Source organism: Barbus barbus, assembly GCF_936440315.1.
Source record: "Barbus barbus genome assembly, chromosome: 24".
Classification (NCBI taxonomy): Eukaryota; Metazoa; Chordata; class Actinopteri; order Cypriniformes; family Cyprinidae; genus Barbus; species Barbus barbus.
Window position 1 is genome coordinate 18,394,898 of NC_136752.1, and position 17,062 is coordinate 18,411,959.

Below are 17,062 nucleotides of genomic sequence, written 5' to 3' on the forward strand. Positions count from 1 at the left end.
TTGAAGCGATGTGGCTTGGTAAACATTTTATTGCCAGTATAAAGGCTGATAATGGCTGAATTAAAACAAAAGAATAATAAATATTATGACTCATACCTGGCGGAGATGTGAAAGGTTCCGTTTCCTTAAACTAGTTTGTCATGCATTCCTTTATTTCAACACATTTACAGGTAAATCCTAGTATTTTAAATTTGCGATTAATCGTGATTAATCACAGTCCAGGACTGTGATTAACACGATTACATTTTTTTTATCGATTGACAGCACTAATATATATATATATATATATACAGATTTAATATACAATAATAAATATAGCATATTTTTATATATACATTTCAGACTACTTCAAACTCCATTGACAACTTGTATAATATAAAAAGAACTATTTCATTGATCACTGATCATCATTTCACGATGCTCTCACCTAAAGTGGGAGTTTGAAGAGATGGTTCTTTGTCTTTTGCTCATCTAAGCTAATCTCTTATTCCTTAAATAACTCAAATTCATTGCCAGCTACTGCACTTTATCAAGCAGGTGGCTCACACTCCTGTATATGACAGCTTAGTGAGATGGTTGAATGAGCCCGCATCTTTATCACCTCCATATCTGCATCCAGTTAACTTGCAATATCCTTCAATAATGCTCTATGAGAATAATATGCTCACCTTGAACTAAAAGTAAGAAAAAGCTACAAAGGATTTCTCAAACTTTTAAAGGCCAAATACATCATTTATGAACTGCTGACAGACATTCCTTCAAGAGAAGCCAATAGCCAATTGTTATTATTTATTTTTTTTAATTCATGTTAAGTTGTGAAGTAGTACACTAACTACAAACGAGATCTGAGAAGTTGTTATGGGAGTAGTTTCATTTCACAAAGGACATTGAGTACCTTAGTCTTTATATCTTTATTTAACTTTATTTAAAAATGTTTGCTTCAAATCAAAATATATAATGCTGGAATTTGATTCATAATGTTTTTTGATTCAAGGTGTAAAACTGTTTATTGAAGAATCTGTTGAAATATGAAAGGAGAAAATAAATGGAAAGTATGGGGAAGCCCTCTGCACTCTAATCATATTGCTTGCCATGGTCTTAAACTGAGATTTTTCATTCACAATTCAAGGATTTTCCACAGAGCCCTTGGCTATCTGAGACTGAGAAATGTTTATACAGAAGCACTGTGTGCGAGAATCACTTTTTGTGCTTTATAAAATCCATGTCTAACTATGGATGAATGATTCTAATTTAATGTATCTAATTTCACACTTCAAGCTGATTTCATTGCAGAGACAAAGAGGTTATTAATTGTAATTAGAGTTTGTTTTGCACAAATAATACTCTGGCTGAAGTAATCACACAGCATAACTAAGAAACTGGATACGCACAGAGTATCTTTGCACATTACAACTGTAAGTGACTCTCTTCTCCTTTGTCCTATATAACTGATATTGATAATCTTTGTTGGTGATCAGACTCTCGAAGAGCCAGTATCTTTCACATAAGATCCGAAGTTACAAAGCAAAGGTATAACACAAGAGGCCATTCGGAGAAAATCGATTAAAAATGCAAAAGCCTTTTCACCAGTGCTGTCAAGCATCCTTACAGAGACGTTTCCCCCTTGAGTGACACAGCAGAAGGCATGCTGTGATGTTTTAAAGCAGTCTGAGAGCACTGCTAAAAATGTGATTGGGTCAAGGAGACAAGCTTTAGGGTGTTTGAGACCGAGAGGTTCACAAACAGCAAGAACTGTGTGCCTTCCGCTACAGCCAAATTACAAATTGTATTACTCTGCAGTCTAGGCTCACTTAGCATGCATACTGCTGGGAAAAATAGCCTCACGCAATAGAAAATGGCTTGCATGCATGCCTGAGTGATCTCCATCTACACTAACAAATGAATTCGGACAGACTCCCGGTAGACAGAGATATCTCTGGATGTGGATAAAATACTGATGCATCAAATGAGGTTCGGTCAGAGAAGGTCTGAACTCTGAGTTCACTGACTACGGCAGGAGGAGCAATTAATGCACTGGGAAAGATCCCAAAATGCCATCATTTGCTCACCTTCATGTTGTTCCAAATCCCTTTTACTTTAATTCTAAATTATTTTTTAATAATCTACGCTGTACTGTTCCCATATAATTGCACAGACACTAAAAGCAAATATCCTGCAATTTAAGTAATATGAATCAAGCTTTTAAAAATGGCTAAAGCATCATAAAAATATCATAAATATAGTCAATCATATAAGGCAAACAAACAAAAAATATGAGTCATTATTCACTTAGTCAATCTTCCTGTGCCCTGCTGCAATTATGTGACTGGATCACGGAGTTTGTAAACATGAGAACCTAATCAGTTTGATTTTGTGAATCAATAATTTAGACTGATCTTGCGAACTTGATCAATTGATTCATTGAAAGGTTTTAACTCAAAAGAACAATTTACTCCCATATCAGATATTGCTATTCGATCATGCAGTTAGGACTGAAGTCAAGATATTCAGCGAATAACAACTAAAATTTCAGTTTGCTTCTCACACAAAGCTATCATAATTATGACTTCAGAATAGCTGGAATATAGTGCACCAGTCTTATAATGAACTACTTTTATGAAACGTTTTGACAACTCAAACGGCAACTCCTTATTCACATTCATTATGCACTCTACAGTTGCAAGGTTTGGGGCAAGATTTTATAATGTTTTTGAATAGCTCACCAAGGCTGGATTTATTTGATTAAAAACACGGGAAAAACAGGAAAAATAGAAAATATTAATAAAATCCAAAATAACTGTTTTCTATATTAATATATTGTAAAATGTAATTTAGTCCTGCTATGGCAAAACTTAATTTTCTACAGCCATAACTCTAGTCTTCAGTGTCACAAGATTCTTCAGAATTCATTCTAATGCTGATTTGGTGCTAAAGATACATTTCTTATTATTATTAATGTTGAAAATAGTTGTGCTGCCTAATATTTTTTGTGGAAAACCTGACATATTTAATCGGGATTCTTTGATGACGAGAAAGTTCAAAAGAGCAGCATTTATTAGAAATCTTTTATAAAATGCCTTTACTGTCACTTTTAATCAATTTAATGCATGCCTGCTAAATTGAAGTATTACATCTTTTTCAAAAAATATAAAAAATATAAATCTTACTGACCCCAAAATTTTGACATTTTGAAAAGCAGTGTATTTCAAGAATATTTTTTCCAAAAAAATACTTTCTTTTTTTTCTAAAACACAAAAAGTCAAGAGGGTGAATAAATATTACAGAATTTTAATTTACGTGTGAACTATCATTTTAAGATCTTGCTTGGGTACTTCTTCTGACCAATGCAGTTGTGCTCTTGAGTAAGCTCTCAGCTCCATGGGCCCCCAAGGCCGTCTCACTGACATGAGGCCCGTGTGTCAGACAAGCAAAAGCTATGCCACATATGTGCTGACTTTGCTGAAACAACAATTCCTGTGTAATCCTGCTAAAACTAATTGCCTCAAGTGGATTTTATAACAGTTAACAAGCTCAACCTATACAACCATGGAATCCTGTCATATGAATAATACACCAACCATGCTTTACAAATGTTAGTACAATAAACACCCACACAAACACTCTTGAGTCTGAGCGCTTGTGTTGTCCTATAGCACAGATGGCTTGTTCCCTTTGGGATAAACCAATGCCAGAGGCCACAACAAGAGCAGTGACATCAGTCTGGGTTCAATTAATCTGAAGGATGCTCAATGAGCTGAGGCTGCCACATGAAGCTCATGAACCACAGACGAGTCACTCATCAGCAGCCTTACAGAAACAGCACGGAAACGCGCACACACAATTCAATTCACGTACTGCGGATTTCAGCTGTGGCCCAAAGCTCTGTGGTTTACCTTTTACCCGGGCACCTCTCATTACTCATAGTCACTGAAGCTATCAACACCCAGCACGGCCCCAGTGATGGTGGAATAGTGAAAACAGATAACGCTTTAAAATCTCCAACTCAATTGCTGATCAAAGATACACACGCTAAGAGCTGTCAAAACAGCCTGGTGTGCTGCAAGTGTACTAATGTTAAAGGTTATCTCTAGAAGATGTTTCCTAAACAGAACTTTTTTGAAGAAAAAGAAATGGAGGAAAACATGTAAACATATGCTGTTAAATTTGTGGTTAAAATAAATATAAAAATACATATATATGTATTAAAAAATTAAGATTTGGATGTATATATGTTTAAAAATAAAGTATACTCATAACCGCCATAATAGCAAATAATCTAATCACTTAAACTTCAAAATTCAAAATTGTCTTTCCATGAAAAATGGCTAAAATCTTTTAGAGATTTGCACTTTTACCAACACAAAGAACTACAAACACCACTAATGTAACACGCAACACTAAAATAACACACCATAAACACAAAATCTAACAAAATATCCCAGTGTATATAACTTTTAACAACAAAAACATGAATTTAAACAAATATATAGGCTAAGCAAATGCACTATGTTGACTATATAATTTGTATATGATGATGATGATGATGATGATGGATAATGCAGTACCATCACCTAAAATACATTATGCTATAACACAATGCTGCGTGTTAAAAAAATTATGTGCAAACTACAACTCTATAATATAATTATTATTACAGTTTTGCCAAACAATTGATTACACATTTCCATTGTGAAATACAATATAAGAGAGAGATATTATGCCTATACTTTTCATGCATAGATGACCTATATCTGCCACAGTCCTTTGAATGACATTCAAGATGCATGAATAACTCTTATGTCAGCATATATCTGCTGATACCCACAATGTCTTACACGTCAGTGCAATTAAAATGAACAAGTAAATGGCAGCCCATGAGGAGAAGTTATGCAATTTACTCTTTTGGGGATAATTGAACTTGTTTAATGTGAGATAAAGTAAGCATATTCTCATCAAACATTTGTTGTACTCAAGAAACATAGCATGGAAAACAACGTAAAACAGTGTTAAATCAAATTCAGCAAATGACAATATTTTTAATGATTGCAAGGTAGTGAAACAGTACATTACTATGTAAAAAACAATCACCCTATCAATAACATACAAAAATACAAATTAATCTCCAATCCAATTTACTATTTTGTTAATATAGTAACTGCGTTTCTCTATTTTAAGTTATGTTTTAAGCATTTTAACTGATTTCTAACAGCTCCTTCTTCTAAGCAATGTTTTATTTTTCTTGCTTTAAGCTTGGCCTCCTGAGCTTCTTGCCATTAAAAGTTTAATGCTCACTATAAAATTAATACTGTAGTCCTCTGAGGCCTTTTCACTGTAGTTGCAGAGAGAGAATGCAGGGTCAAATTTACAGTTTATAGTTAATATATTATAGTGCATCCATCATTATGCAGACCGCTCGATGACAATGCCACAATCAAGCTTTCCAGAGCACTGTGTAGTAAGCTGAGGATATGTTATACTAATCCAGATTCACAGTACTCTTTGCAGTATTTTTTTAATATCTTAGCACATGTTATGGTAGTAGTTGACTTTAAAATATGATACTGTGCAAATAAAAACAGTGTTGAAACATCATGGCCTGGCTTGTTAAACTAGCTGATGCAATGACCTATGGAGCAGGAGCCTGAGAACTGTGTGCGTATGTGCAGTGGAAGTATTAACTTTTAAGAGGCTAAATTTAAACCCTGGAATGCAGAAGGCTTCCAGAACAACATAAACTCCAAATAAGCCCAGTGCTACTGTACTGGTGAACTCTACATCTGGATTTATAGAAGTGTGCCTAAACAACACTGTCAAGTCTCATTAGACCAATACTGCACATTGGACACTGTATTTCTTGCCATTTCTCTAAAGAGAGGTGCTAAGTCTTAAGTCTGAGTCACTGTGAAACTATGTTTTTAGTTTAGTTATTTATTATTATTATTTACGTTTACAATAAACCATACGTTTTCCCATGGGTGCTTACTCTACACTTATTTATTACAATTTGATTATATGCTACCCACTATTGATGTCCTTCAGAGTAAATTGCCAAGATTATCTAAGCCTTCTTTCTGATTAAATAACAAACGATTTTCTACCATTTAAATCAAAATAAGCCCAAGAGAACGAATAACATCCGGATGCATATAAAATGCCCAGTAACTGGAGTGTGAAAACCATGCGACTGCGCAGTCACCTAACAGCAAAGACAGAATTGGGACACCTTTCACGGAGGTCTAGGGTGCATTAATGTCCGCTATTTAGTCAGACTGTAACCTTCACTGCCAGAGTTCTCACTCTAACGCTTTAACAGGGAAGTGAGATGTCACACACCTGCCTCATGCAGAAAGCTATAACAGACTGCAATAAATTGGTGTGATAGATTTGATCGATGTTGCATATGCAAATTAAAACAATGCTGACAAAAATTCAACACAACAACTCAGTATATATTTTACACTCTTTCTATTAGATATCCAAGTGATTAGATATCTTTCTATTAGATATCTAATATATCTAAGCCCAATAGCTTTTTATATAAGTATGCATACATTTATATATTATTTAAGGCACTGTGTTCCAACCAAAACTGTGACTTGTTTCAATAATTAACTATTTCCTTAGATGTCATGGGGCCTTTTTACACAGTTGAGTTAAGGCTGCTCTGTGCCTGCTCAAAATTCTGTATAAGAATGTAAAGCTGGATAAAATCCATAAATTATTCCTGCTCCGAGCCATTTTGGCCCTGAATATTGAAGTATACAGATCTAATTTTTGTGTTATGGCATTTATGCCACCTCTGTCTGAGCAGCAATAAACAATCTGTGTTAAAGATACCAAAATGTCAATCAGAAGTACTTCTATACCACCTTTGCAGTGTAGATTTGGCAATAGTCGTGGAATCTGTACATAGCTACAGGTAACTTTATCTATTGTTTATGCACATCATATGAATGACCTAGGACAAGAATTTTTTTTTTTTTTAAGATTTGTTCAGAAATGTTCAAAAAAACATAAATTAGCTTAGCCTTGTCACTGATAATCACAAAGGCTGGTACAATGCCCCATCTAGACACCCTATTTGTATGCAAAATATACCGATCAGCAGTTCACAATTTAAGATATTAGCTGCTGAAATTGAAAATGTGATTTTTTCAAAACTGCAGTGAAAAATAAAAGAATGAATAAAAATAAATGATTAATTGCTTTGTAAATAATGCACTATGCATGTCCCTTTACAGGGCTCGACAGTGCAAGCATTTCACTCGCATTTGCGACTAAAAATAGATGTGTGCGAACTGGAAAATGTATTTAGGAGCACAAGTGCGAATACAAAACAAAATACAAAACAGCCTAACTTATACAGTAGCCTATAACAAACGTATTAATTTATTCTGTTTATTTATGGAAAAATTGCGATGCAGCCTCATATGATTACTTTAGTACTTTAAAAAGGCAACGGTTTAATTTAAATGAGCACAGATGAGAAGAAAAGCGGAGCGAGTTAAAGTGAAGACGCGCTGAATGACGCACATTCGCCACTAGAGGGCGCTGCCGTTACCCCGGTAACCCAGTAAACAAATCAGCTGCGCTACTTTCCTAAAACGGTGTAAATAATGTTTCACACTCAGTCATTTAGATATTTATATTCGCTTTAGTCTTCACAATAGCATCAAATAATTCTTACTTAAAGACTTAATGAGCTATTTATTTTCCAACATTTTTTCTAAGCTAAAACATGGCCCATGCACTGATCTATAATAGAGAACAGTGGACCTATCTATATATCAACGACTGATTCGTTATTATTGTTCAGTAACACAAGGTCCATTAGTTAACATGAAAAAAACAATGACTGCATTTATTAATAATGCTATCTTAATTTCAACTTTTAATAATACATTATAAAATCAAAAGTTGTCTTAATATAATTCAATGGAGCTAACATTAACTAACATAGTTGTATTTTTTATTAATCAACATTAACAAAGAATATTAACTACTGCAACAATTAGCTATTGCACATTTTTAGTTAATGTTAACCTGCTTTAACTAATGTTAACAAATGGGACCTTACTTACCTATTGTTCTTTCGTTCATTTGAACAATCTTTTGCACTCTAATCTTGAAACACTTGTTTACTTTATAAATATTTTTATGTATTTTTTATAAAAGTCTTTTAGTAATTTATCTTTAATAAAGTTATTTAACCTGTTAGGAGGACAACACTTTTTTCACTTAGAAATTATATATTGTGATTTAAAAACAAAAACAGTGACAAAAGCTTCAATGATTATTGTGAAAATTTTATACCGACACAGTTTATTAGGATTATAACTAATTACATAATTAGTTTATTAAATAATGTCTGAAGTAAAATTATTTAAAAACCTTGTGTACTTTCTGTATTCTGATAAATTATATAATTGTGCTTGTAAATGTTTCTTTGTATCCCCTTATTAAGCTAAAACACCTAATTTGAAAAATTTGCATTGCGCCCCTAAATTTTTTTAATGCGCTCCTAAATTTTTTGACTTAGGAGCACATGTGCTCCTTGGGGAAAAGGTAAGTGTCAAGCCCTGCTTTACACTCTCCACAATTTAAACAATGGTATGATTTTTTGAAAGTTAGTGTCATCTCAAATCAAGCTTGCTAAAAATGCTATTTGCACTATATTGTGAAATGGCGTAAAAATAATGCAGATGTACAGTACATGGGACACACCTACAGTACTTGCAGACCTGAGTAGATGGTGGGATTTGTGACTATCCCAGCAAATTTGGGATGTGCTTCACGTGGCAGCCTCAGCTCATTGAGCATCCTTCAGATTAATTGAACCTAGACTGATGTCACTGCTCTTGTTGTGGCCTCTGGCATTGGTTTATCCCAAAGGGAACAAGCCATCTGTGCTATAGGATTTGCAATTTTAGGGCTCTTTTGTTCAAATAATTGCAGAAAAATAAAAAATCACGATGAAGAAAATACTGCTTGGATTCCTTACGAGTGTACATGATAACCTTTAAAATATGGTAAGGAGACCACACAACACCTTTACCCAACCACCTCTACATTTTCATAACTAACTAACTCCAGTGTTACAGTAATTCACACCACGGAGTCATGTCCTATCATATCGTTTACACAGGTAACTGCCATGCGCCACGGCATCTATGTAACCAATCTGCGTCTAACCACAGAAATAGAAAAGTCCTAAAGAAGGTGAGAGGATGGTATCAAATGGAATCGCGTGTGGGAGGACTTTATGAACACACAAACATGGCACTTCTTTATAGAATGAAAAATACTGCAGAATTATGCTCGACAAACAGCGCACGAGCGCCAACTGGATTTATTTACTAATCGCGCGCTCAGTAAGGCGTTGGAGAAAATTACAACAAACACAAAAACATATTTATTCATTCTTAGACAGACGTGCACATCACACTTTGCCTAAAATTAAATTAGCATAAACAGCATTTGCCCTTGCACCTGCCTGATGCTCATTGAATTCCCATTCACGCGCGTTGACTTACAGGTGCGTCGCGAGCGCAAACTCGCACCTGACTCAAGTTCCAAATAAGGGACTAATACTCTAAATAGCAGCTAATACGACATCTTGCTATTATATATGCGTAAGGATGCCAAATATATCAATATGACCACTAAGAGAAGCCCAACAGCGTTTAAACCCGGCGTGCGAGCCAACATTTTTGATGTGTCAGCATTACACTATCTTTATCGGAATTAATCATCAAGAATGCGCCAAAAAACAATATACTGCATTTGTTTTTACTTACAGTTCGTAAGAACTGAACCTCATCTTCCCCTTCACCACCTTCGGCCATGGCTGTAGAAGAGCCTGCCTAGACTCCGAAAGCCACCACTGACAGCAGGCAGCGGAGCGGTGCTTCTCCTGTCCTGCCGATATTAGCATACTCCATCCACAGCCATATAGGGGAGAGCGGGCAAGCCCACTGCCGCTGCTGTCACTCACTCTCTCTCAATGCCAGTGGAGCACCATCACGGGGACGATCGCATCTGCATGCTTCTATCAAACGGAAAATATGAGTGGGTAAATTTTAGACAGCATGGAAAAAGACTCTGTATCCTGCAATATTAAACGTCTCTCACAAACAGGCTTAACAGGTTGAATGTGAGAAGGAATGACTCTGTAAACGCTTTTTGGCTTAATTAAAGCCACTGGGACGGTGTTATGCACACCATTAAAAAACAAATTATTGCATTTTACTTGCTTATTATGACCATGAAGCAAGACTGAAACTAATAGGCTAATTTTATTTCTAGATAAAATAATTCGAGGTCTTAAAAAGCTGAATATAATAATTTTTCAGTTTTGACTGTGATTACTGTTTTAGCCTGTCATATTGTCAAAGCATTAATAAAAAAATCAGTGACAAGACAAATGGAAAAAGATAAAGGTGCCAGTAATAAAATAATACTGATAATAAAATAATAACGAAAAACAAAAAAGTAAAAGGTAAACAAAAATAAGTCATCTGTAGGCTAATCTTATAAAATAAATTAAATAAGATCAAATAACAACTGGAGAAGGCTACAAATACAAGAATATTCAGATAACTCCTAACAAAAGATAAAATGGGCATTAATGAGCATCACGTTTCTGAGGGAATAGCTCAAACATTTCAATTTTAAAGTACATCATTGGCATAATTTACGTATAATATTGCTACATCATCAGTGAAGTGACAGGTGAAATAAAATATAAAATACCTGAATAAATAAAATATAATAATAGCCAACTATAATAAACAAGAACAGGCTACTAATACATAGCCTATATTTTTAGACAACACTTCAAAGATAAGATGAAATAAAACATCAAAGATGAAAAAAATAGATATTTAAAATAGACATTTAACAAACAAGAAGGATATTCTGAGGATATGAATAGCATAGCAATTAATGCTGGTTTTATATGATCGCTTGACTACTAATGCCAAGGCAACATTCTCATGGTTCTACAAGTACTTGGCCGAGACTCCAAATGAAATTCTGGGGTAACAGTTCCATCTGGCGGCAAACTCTAAACTGCAGTCACGATATTCCAACATTAATTTACTGGGCAGCATTTCCCTCAGTTTGCGTGCCAGCAGGCTGTGGTGGCAAAGTATCATGATCATTAATTCCCCCTGCTATATCATGTCTCCAATTTCTTGAAAAATGAACACTTTTGCCTGCATGCCCAGTTAATATATTGTTTTTATTTTTTACACAATACCATAACACTGACCTCAGATCTTGGATTAGGGTGAATGCTTTCTCAGAGTCGGTGCTGATTGGACAGTTATGCATCAATCACAGCCAGAGAGAATATAGGAAAGACATGGGACAGACGAGACTACAGCTCAAATGAATACCAGTAAAGTAGCCAGTGGATGATGGTAAGAATTCTAATTTTTATTCCACTGAGATTAGAGCATTGGTTGTGGATTTTATAAAGACTTTTACTTGCTTTGTTTTGCAACCTGTTAATAGCAACTGCTTTAATTTTTAACTTTGTTAAAGCAAGAGCTTCTAAATTAGTCACAAGAGCTTATAAATTAGTAAAACTAAAACCAGTGTAAAGTTAACACAAATGAAAAAATGCTCCGATGTTGTCATTTTAAATAATAAAGTTAACTAATTTTGATATTTTCTTTCTTAGAAGTACCCTCATAATGGTTAACACTGTAATAAGCAAGCAGACTGTCATGGAGGGCAGCAGCACTGTTCTTCAGCTTTACAAACTAATCAGAGAGAAAAAACAGATAACTAAGTTTCTCCCAGTCATTAACGTCCCAGGCTCTGTGGAGAATGGAAGGGCAGCTCTTAAGGGTAAAGCTTTGATTAGTCCTGGCATGAAGGAGGTGGGACCGTTGATGAGTGAACACAAGAGTCTCGATAAGACAAATGATGTCAGAAATAAGGTGCTTTTTGAGGAGCGCTTGGATCCGCGTGTGGATTGCAAAGCCAAGGCTATAATGGGAAATCAACAGGGATGCAAGAATTCAGACTTGGAAAGTGACCTTCATAGTGGAGAGGATCTGTGCTGCATTAACAACCTGGAGAACAAGCTCATTATTTCTCCTAAAAGCCTGAGAAAAGCCTCCAGAGGGCAGAAACAGAAGAAATTGTGGACAATGAGATCACTGGATGTAGAGAAGAGGATGTACGTTAGCAACCAGAAACTAAATTCAACTACTGAGCAACCCTCACACAAAGTTTTAAAAGACGAAAAGAGACAATTCGAGCATGAAGGTCCTGGGACGCAGACTGAATTGAAAAATAATACAGCCAAGGATTCAAGGAGCTTTGAGGAAGATCTGTCCAGTGAGCTCTCAGAGTATGACAATGTATTTGAACTTGACTCGGATGGGACAGAAAATCTTCATGACCTGATGAAGACTACTAAGAAAAGTCTTCAAGGGAAGTCAACAGACATGATTCAACCTTACCAGTGTGGAAATAAGTGTATGGAGCAGCAGGAAGCAATGCCCAGAGTGAAAGACAAGATCCTCAAAGTTGAGAACCTTATCAACCAGGTTTGCACCAGTTTAGACTGTTTAAAAGACAGCACACATACCTCAACCACAGGTGTGTTTTTGGACAGTCACATACCCACAGAGCACAAGGAGAGTTTCCCTTTGGAGCTCTGTGAAGAACGTAAGCAAACAAATATTAAATCAGGAAGGAAGAGTATTTCTTTCACTTCTTCAGATGCTGTCACTACATTTTCAACAAGATGCTCAAGTCTGGACGCTGTGTCTCCACCATTATCCCGTCTATCCTCACGCACCTGCAGGCCTCTGGCGCAGTACCGTATTCTGCCGCTACCTGAAGATGATGCAGAGGATTATAACAGTATTTATCTAACACAAGAGGGAAAATATCTGTATGACAGCACAGAAAAAAGCACCTATAATGGATCTGAATCAACAGTCAATGAGCAGAGTGTCAGTTGGACCCCATCCACTACACCAACCATCCCAACCTCTCCAACTATAGGTGTGTGACCTCTCTGTTCTCAAGATTATAACCCTTCCTAATTCTGTGATCTTGTCTCTCACTTGTTATTCTAAATACTTCTTTCATTAAATGCATACTATTTAGTGGCTGGTTATTTATTTATACATTATATGGTAAATATAATATTTAAAACAATTGTGTTTACAAAAGATTAATATTTCAAATAAATTCCAAGTTCTGTCATGAAAGTATAGATGGCGCATTGCTCATAGGTCCTTAACGCAAACTGATGATATTCACAACATTAATCTAATTTGGCACAAGCTGATTGGTTCATGTTGTATATACACCCAATGAGCTTTCTACTTTACATTTAAATGACTGGTTAGCATTCACTAGAGCATTTTGCAGCGTGCTTTCAGAGTTCCTCTGAAACCCTCCACCTTCCCCGGCTCCACCTGTACAGATCTGCTACGGGCTATTATATATGCTACTTGTGCAGCAGCAGTATGTCTTAAATACTCACAGCACTGTACCGGCGTATGTATTGGCAGTAGCAAGTTTCTGTACTTGCTTTGCAGCAGCAGCAACAATAATCTACAACAACAGCAATAACCAACAACAGAAGCAATTCAGCAACATAGCAGATCTATTGCACCAAGACCAAATGCATTAGCATTGTCACATCCAATCCATGCTACAATCGTCCGAGAGCTGTCATGATAGAAATGCTGTTCATTTTCTATTCAAGTTCAAGTTTCTATTCATCAAAGAATCCTTTAAAAAAGTCACAGATCATAGTTTCCACAAAAAAACAATAATCATTAAAACTGTTTTCAGCATGGATAATAAGAAAAATATATCATTTAAATTGTAAGAATATTTGACAATATTATTGTTTTCACTGTATTTTTGATCAAACAAATGAGAGTTCTTTCAAAAATTATATTAATAGAATATTATTTTTGTAATTTTCTATATTTTATAGAATATAACAGCATATTTTCTTTATTTTATTACAATTTCTTATATTCAAAAATAATAGAATGCCCCATTTACATTGAATGTGAACAGTCAATTAGCAAATTCATAGCTAAAAAGGCGAGATTAAGAGCATTATGTAATGCTTCTTCGGCTTCAGTATTGAAGTGTTTTGAAAGCAGAAACACATTGAGGAGGGACTGAGAATACAGCAGAGCATATTACTCCCCACAGAGCCTGTGATCACTGAGGTGGATAGGAATGCTAAACCTAAACCTTGTGATGGTTGTCATGATACAGATTAACACGGGTGAGACTCTGAAACACTGAAGACCTGCAGTCCAAAACCCAGAGGCATACTGTGTCATCCTCTATAGTTTGCAGACGATCATATGATTTCAGGGGTCAGAGAATGAAACATTATGGTCTGGGACTGTGGTCTGTTAAGTGGTGGTGCTTGAGGCTTGTTTAGGAATATGAACATTAAAATATAAATGAGGCATGAAAGATTGCAAACTTTTGATCTCCCTGTTCTTGTTGAAGTAATGCCTAAAAAGAGAATAGGATAAAGAATAAGGAATTTGCCAAAAAAAACTAAAGTATTTTCTGGCTAACTTGTGGATGTGGCTAACATTACATAAAATCTATCCCAAGAGTATCTCTTGGGAGCTTCTTTCAGAACAGATGCCTGTTTGAAAACACAGAGGTAATGAGATTTTGTGATTTGTTGTGTGCTTACACCTGTTCATCTACTGGCTGTAAAGACACTCTGTTCCAGATGAAGATAGTCAGCTAATTCTTCAGGCTTGTGACCCATCTTCTTTTATTAGCAGCATGCTGAATAGACCATGACATATGGGTGTGCAATCAATCTAGTGTGAAATTGCTTATTTAGAATGATATTCATATTGCTTTATACACCAACATCTCATCCCTTTATTGATTTCGCAGTGACAGGCTTAAACTCCTTTAATCTTATTTAGATTTCCTTTATATATTTCTGCAATGCATGTGAATGCAAGATATTAGAGACAGCAATGTGAACGTGGCTACCTGCCGCTTTGTGTTAAGACTTTCACGTTTCACGGTAGCAGCAGTTTCAGCCCAACAGCCAGCTGTTAATGTTCTGATCCCTTGAGCTTTACTGGAAATGGCATCCTGAAGATGAGTCAAGCCTGCACCCTCTCAAATGAGATTAGAGGCACACAAAACAATTTGAGTGTGACAGTAGGCTTGTCTGTCTGTCTGTGTGTGTGTGTGTGTGTGTGTGTGTGTGTGTGTGTGTGTGCGCATGTTTATGTGGTTTATGAGGACACAAATTTGTATAATGACATGGATATGACAGAGGTATTACAATATGAAGGTGGTTTATGAGGACACTGCCTATGTCCCCGTAATTCAAAAGGCTTAAAAAACATACTAAATGGTGTTTTTTTGAAAATCTAAAAATGCACAAAGTCTCCTGTGAGGGCTAAGTTTAGGTGTAGGGTTGGTGTAGGGCAATAGCACACACAGTTTGTTCAGTATAAAAACCATTACGCCTATGGAGAGTCCCCATAAACGACAAAAAGCAACATGTGTGTGTGTGTGTGTGTGTGTCTCAGTCAGAATTGAATTAAGAATGCTCGTTCCAATCCTAAAACCATGAATTTCAACTGAGGATGCAGAAATGTATTTCAAATGTGAATTCAAGGAAGTACAATTCAAATGGGATGACATTCGGAAATTGCGTGTTTGCATGTTAAAAAAAAGGGTAAAAAAAGGGTAAAAAAATAAAAAACATTTTACTTTCATACAAATTACTCATAAATTATTTCCACATAGGCTACTGTATACAGTACTGTTCAAAAGTTTTCTAACATTATTTTTATTTAGGACTTTTATTTATGCTTTAAATTGATTTTTTTTTGTTAAATTACAGTAAAGATATTTATAATGTTAGAAAAGATATCTACTGCAAATAAATGCTGTTTATTTGCTTATTCATCAAATAATAAGACAGTTCAAAAGAACTGTCTGAAAATTCAGCTTTGCCATCACAAGAATAAATAACACTCAAAATCATAATATAATATAATATATATTAAATCATAATAATAATATTAACAAATTAATATTTAACAAACAAACAAACAAAAAAAAAACTCAAAAACTTTCCAAAATACTTAACCTCAATTTCTGAGATAGAGTCAGTTCTAAATTGTTGTCCAATCCTGGTCTTTGTGCCACAAAGTTATTTAATAGTGTAGAATGAAGTTTAAATAAGGACAATGTTCTTGTTTTCTCACTACTAACACTCAATTTTTTAACATACAGTCTGGACAAAACAATCTGTCAGCAACACTCCCCTCAGGGTGCTGTCCACTGCTTACAAAAATAACTCACAGCATGGAGCTAATGCATGTCTACTAGAGAGCACACCAAGATTAATGGATAAAAACTCAACTCCAAAGATAAAGCAACTCTATATTTTGGAAATTAAAAGTGCCCATTGCATCATAATAAACAGTCATTGTTCTGGGGCTGTCACACGTTAACCTTCCCAATAGCTGTAAAGTGATTATAGCCTACCTGACGATGGATGTAGCGGCTACATCCGAATACATATTTGGCTACAGCTTTATAAAGCGTGTCAAGTAATAAGAGTACTTTACAACGACCCATATAGCCTATGGAAAGAAAATTTACCTGCAATACTTTGCGGAAAAACAAGGTAAAATGGAGCTTACAGTTGAACGAGGAGAGCTTTTCTTCAGCTTTTTACCTCAGGAGTGGTGGCTAATAAGGTTTGCTGGATGTGCTCGAGATATAACCCTTATGATTATCATACCTATTAGGGGAAAACACGTTGTAGCCTACATGTATACAGTTATTTTAGAACGGTTCAGATAAATTTCAATATATTATGTAGTTGTAATGTAAATTGTATAAATTATTATACCATTTTTTTTTATTTAATGTAAAATCACCAAATGTAATTAATACATTTAATGTAAATTTTGTGATTTACATTTACATATTGAACAACTGTGATGTACAATATTGGGCTTTTTGAGTATGGTATTATATCAGTTTGAATGTAATAAAAAAAAAT

The 17,062-nt window shown here is 35.2% G+C and overlaps 1 protein-coding gene across 1 annotated transcript in view; it reads right to left on the minus strand.

Annotated features, from left to right (window-relative positions):
- The window catches only part of LOC306843484 (ryanodine receptor 3-like), a gene marked incomplete at its 5' end in the record, with an annotated part of 110,689 nt that extends 100,844 nt beyond the window's left edge, over positions 1 to 9,845 (minus strand). The window contains one exon of the mRNA XM_079375010.1: positions 9,798 to 9,845. Within this exon, the coding sequence (XP_079231136.1) occupies positions 9,798 to 9,845 (48 nt within the window). The remainder of the gene's footprint in view (positions 1 to 9,797) is intronic.
- Between the last annotated feature and the right edge of the window lie 7,217 nt (positions 9,846 to 17,062).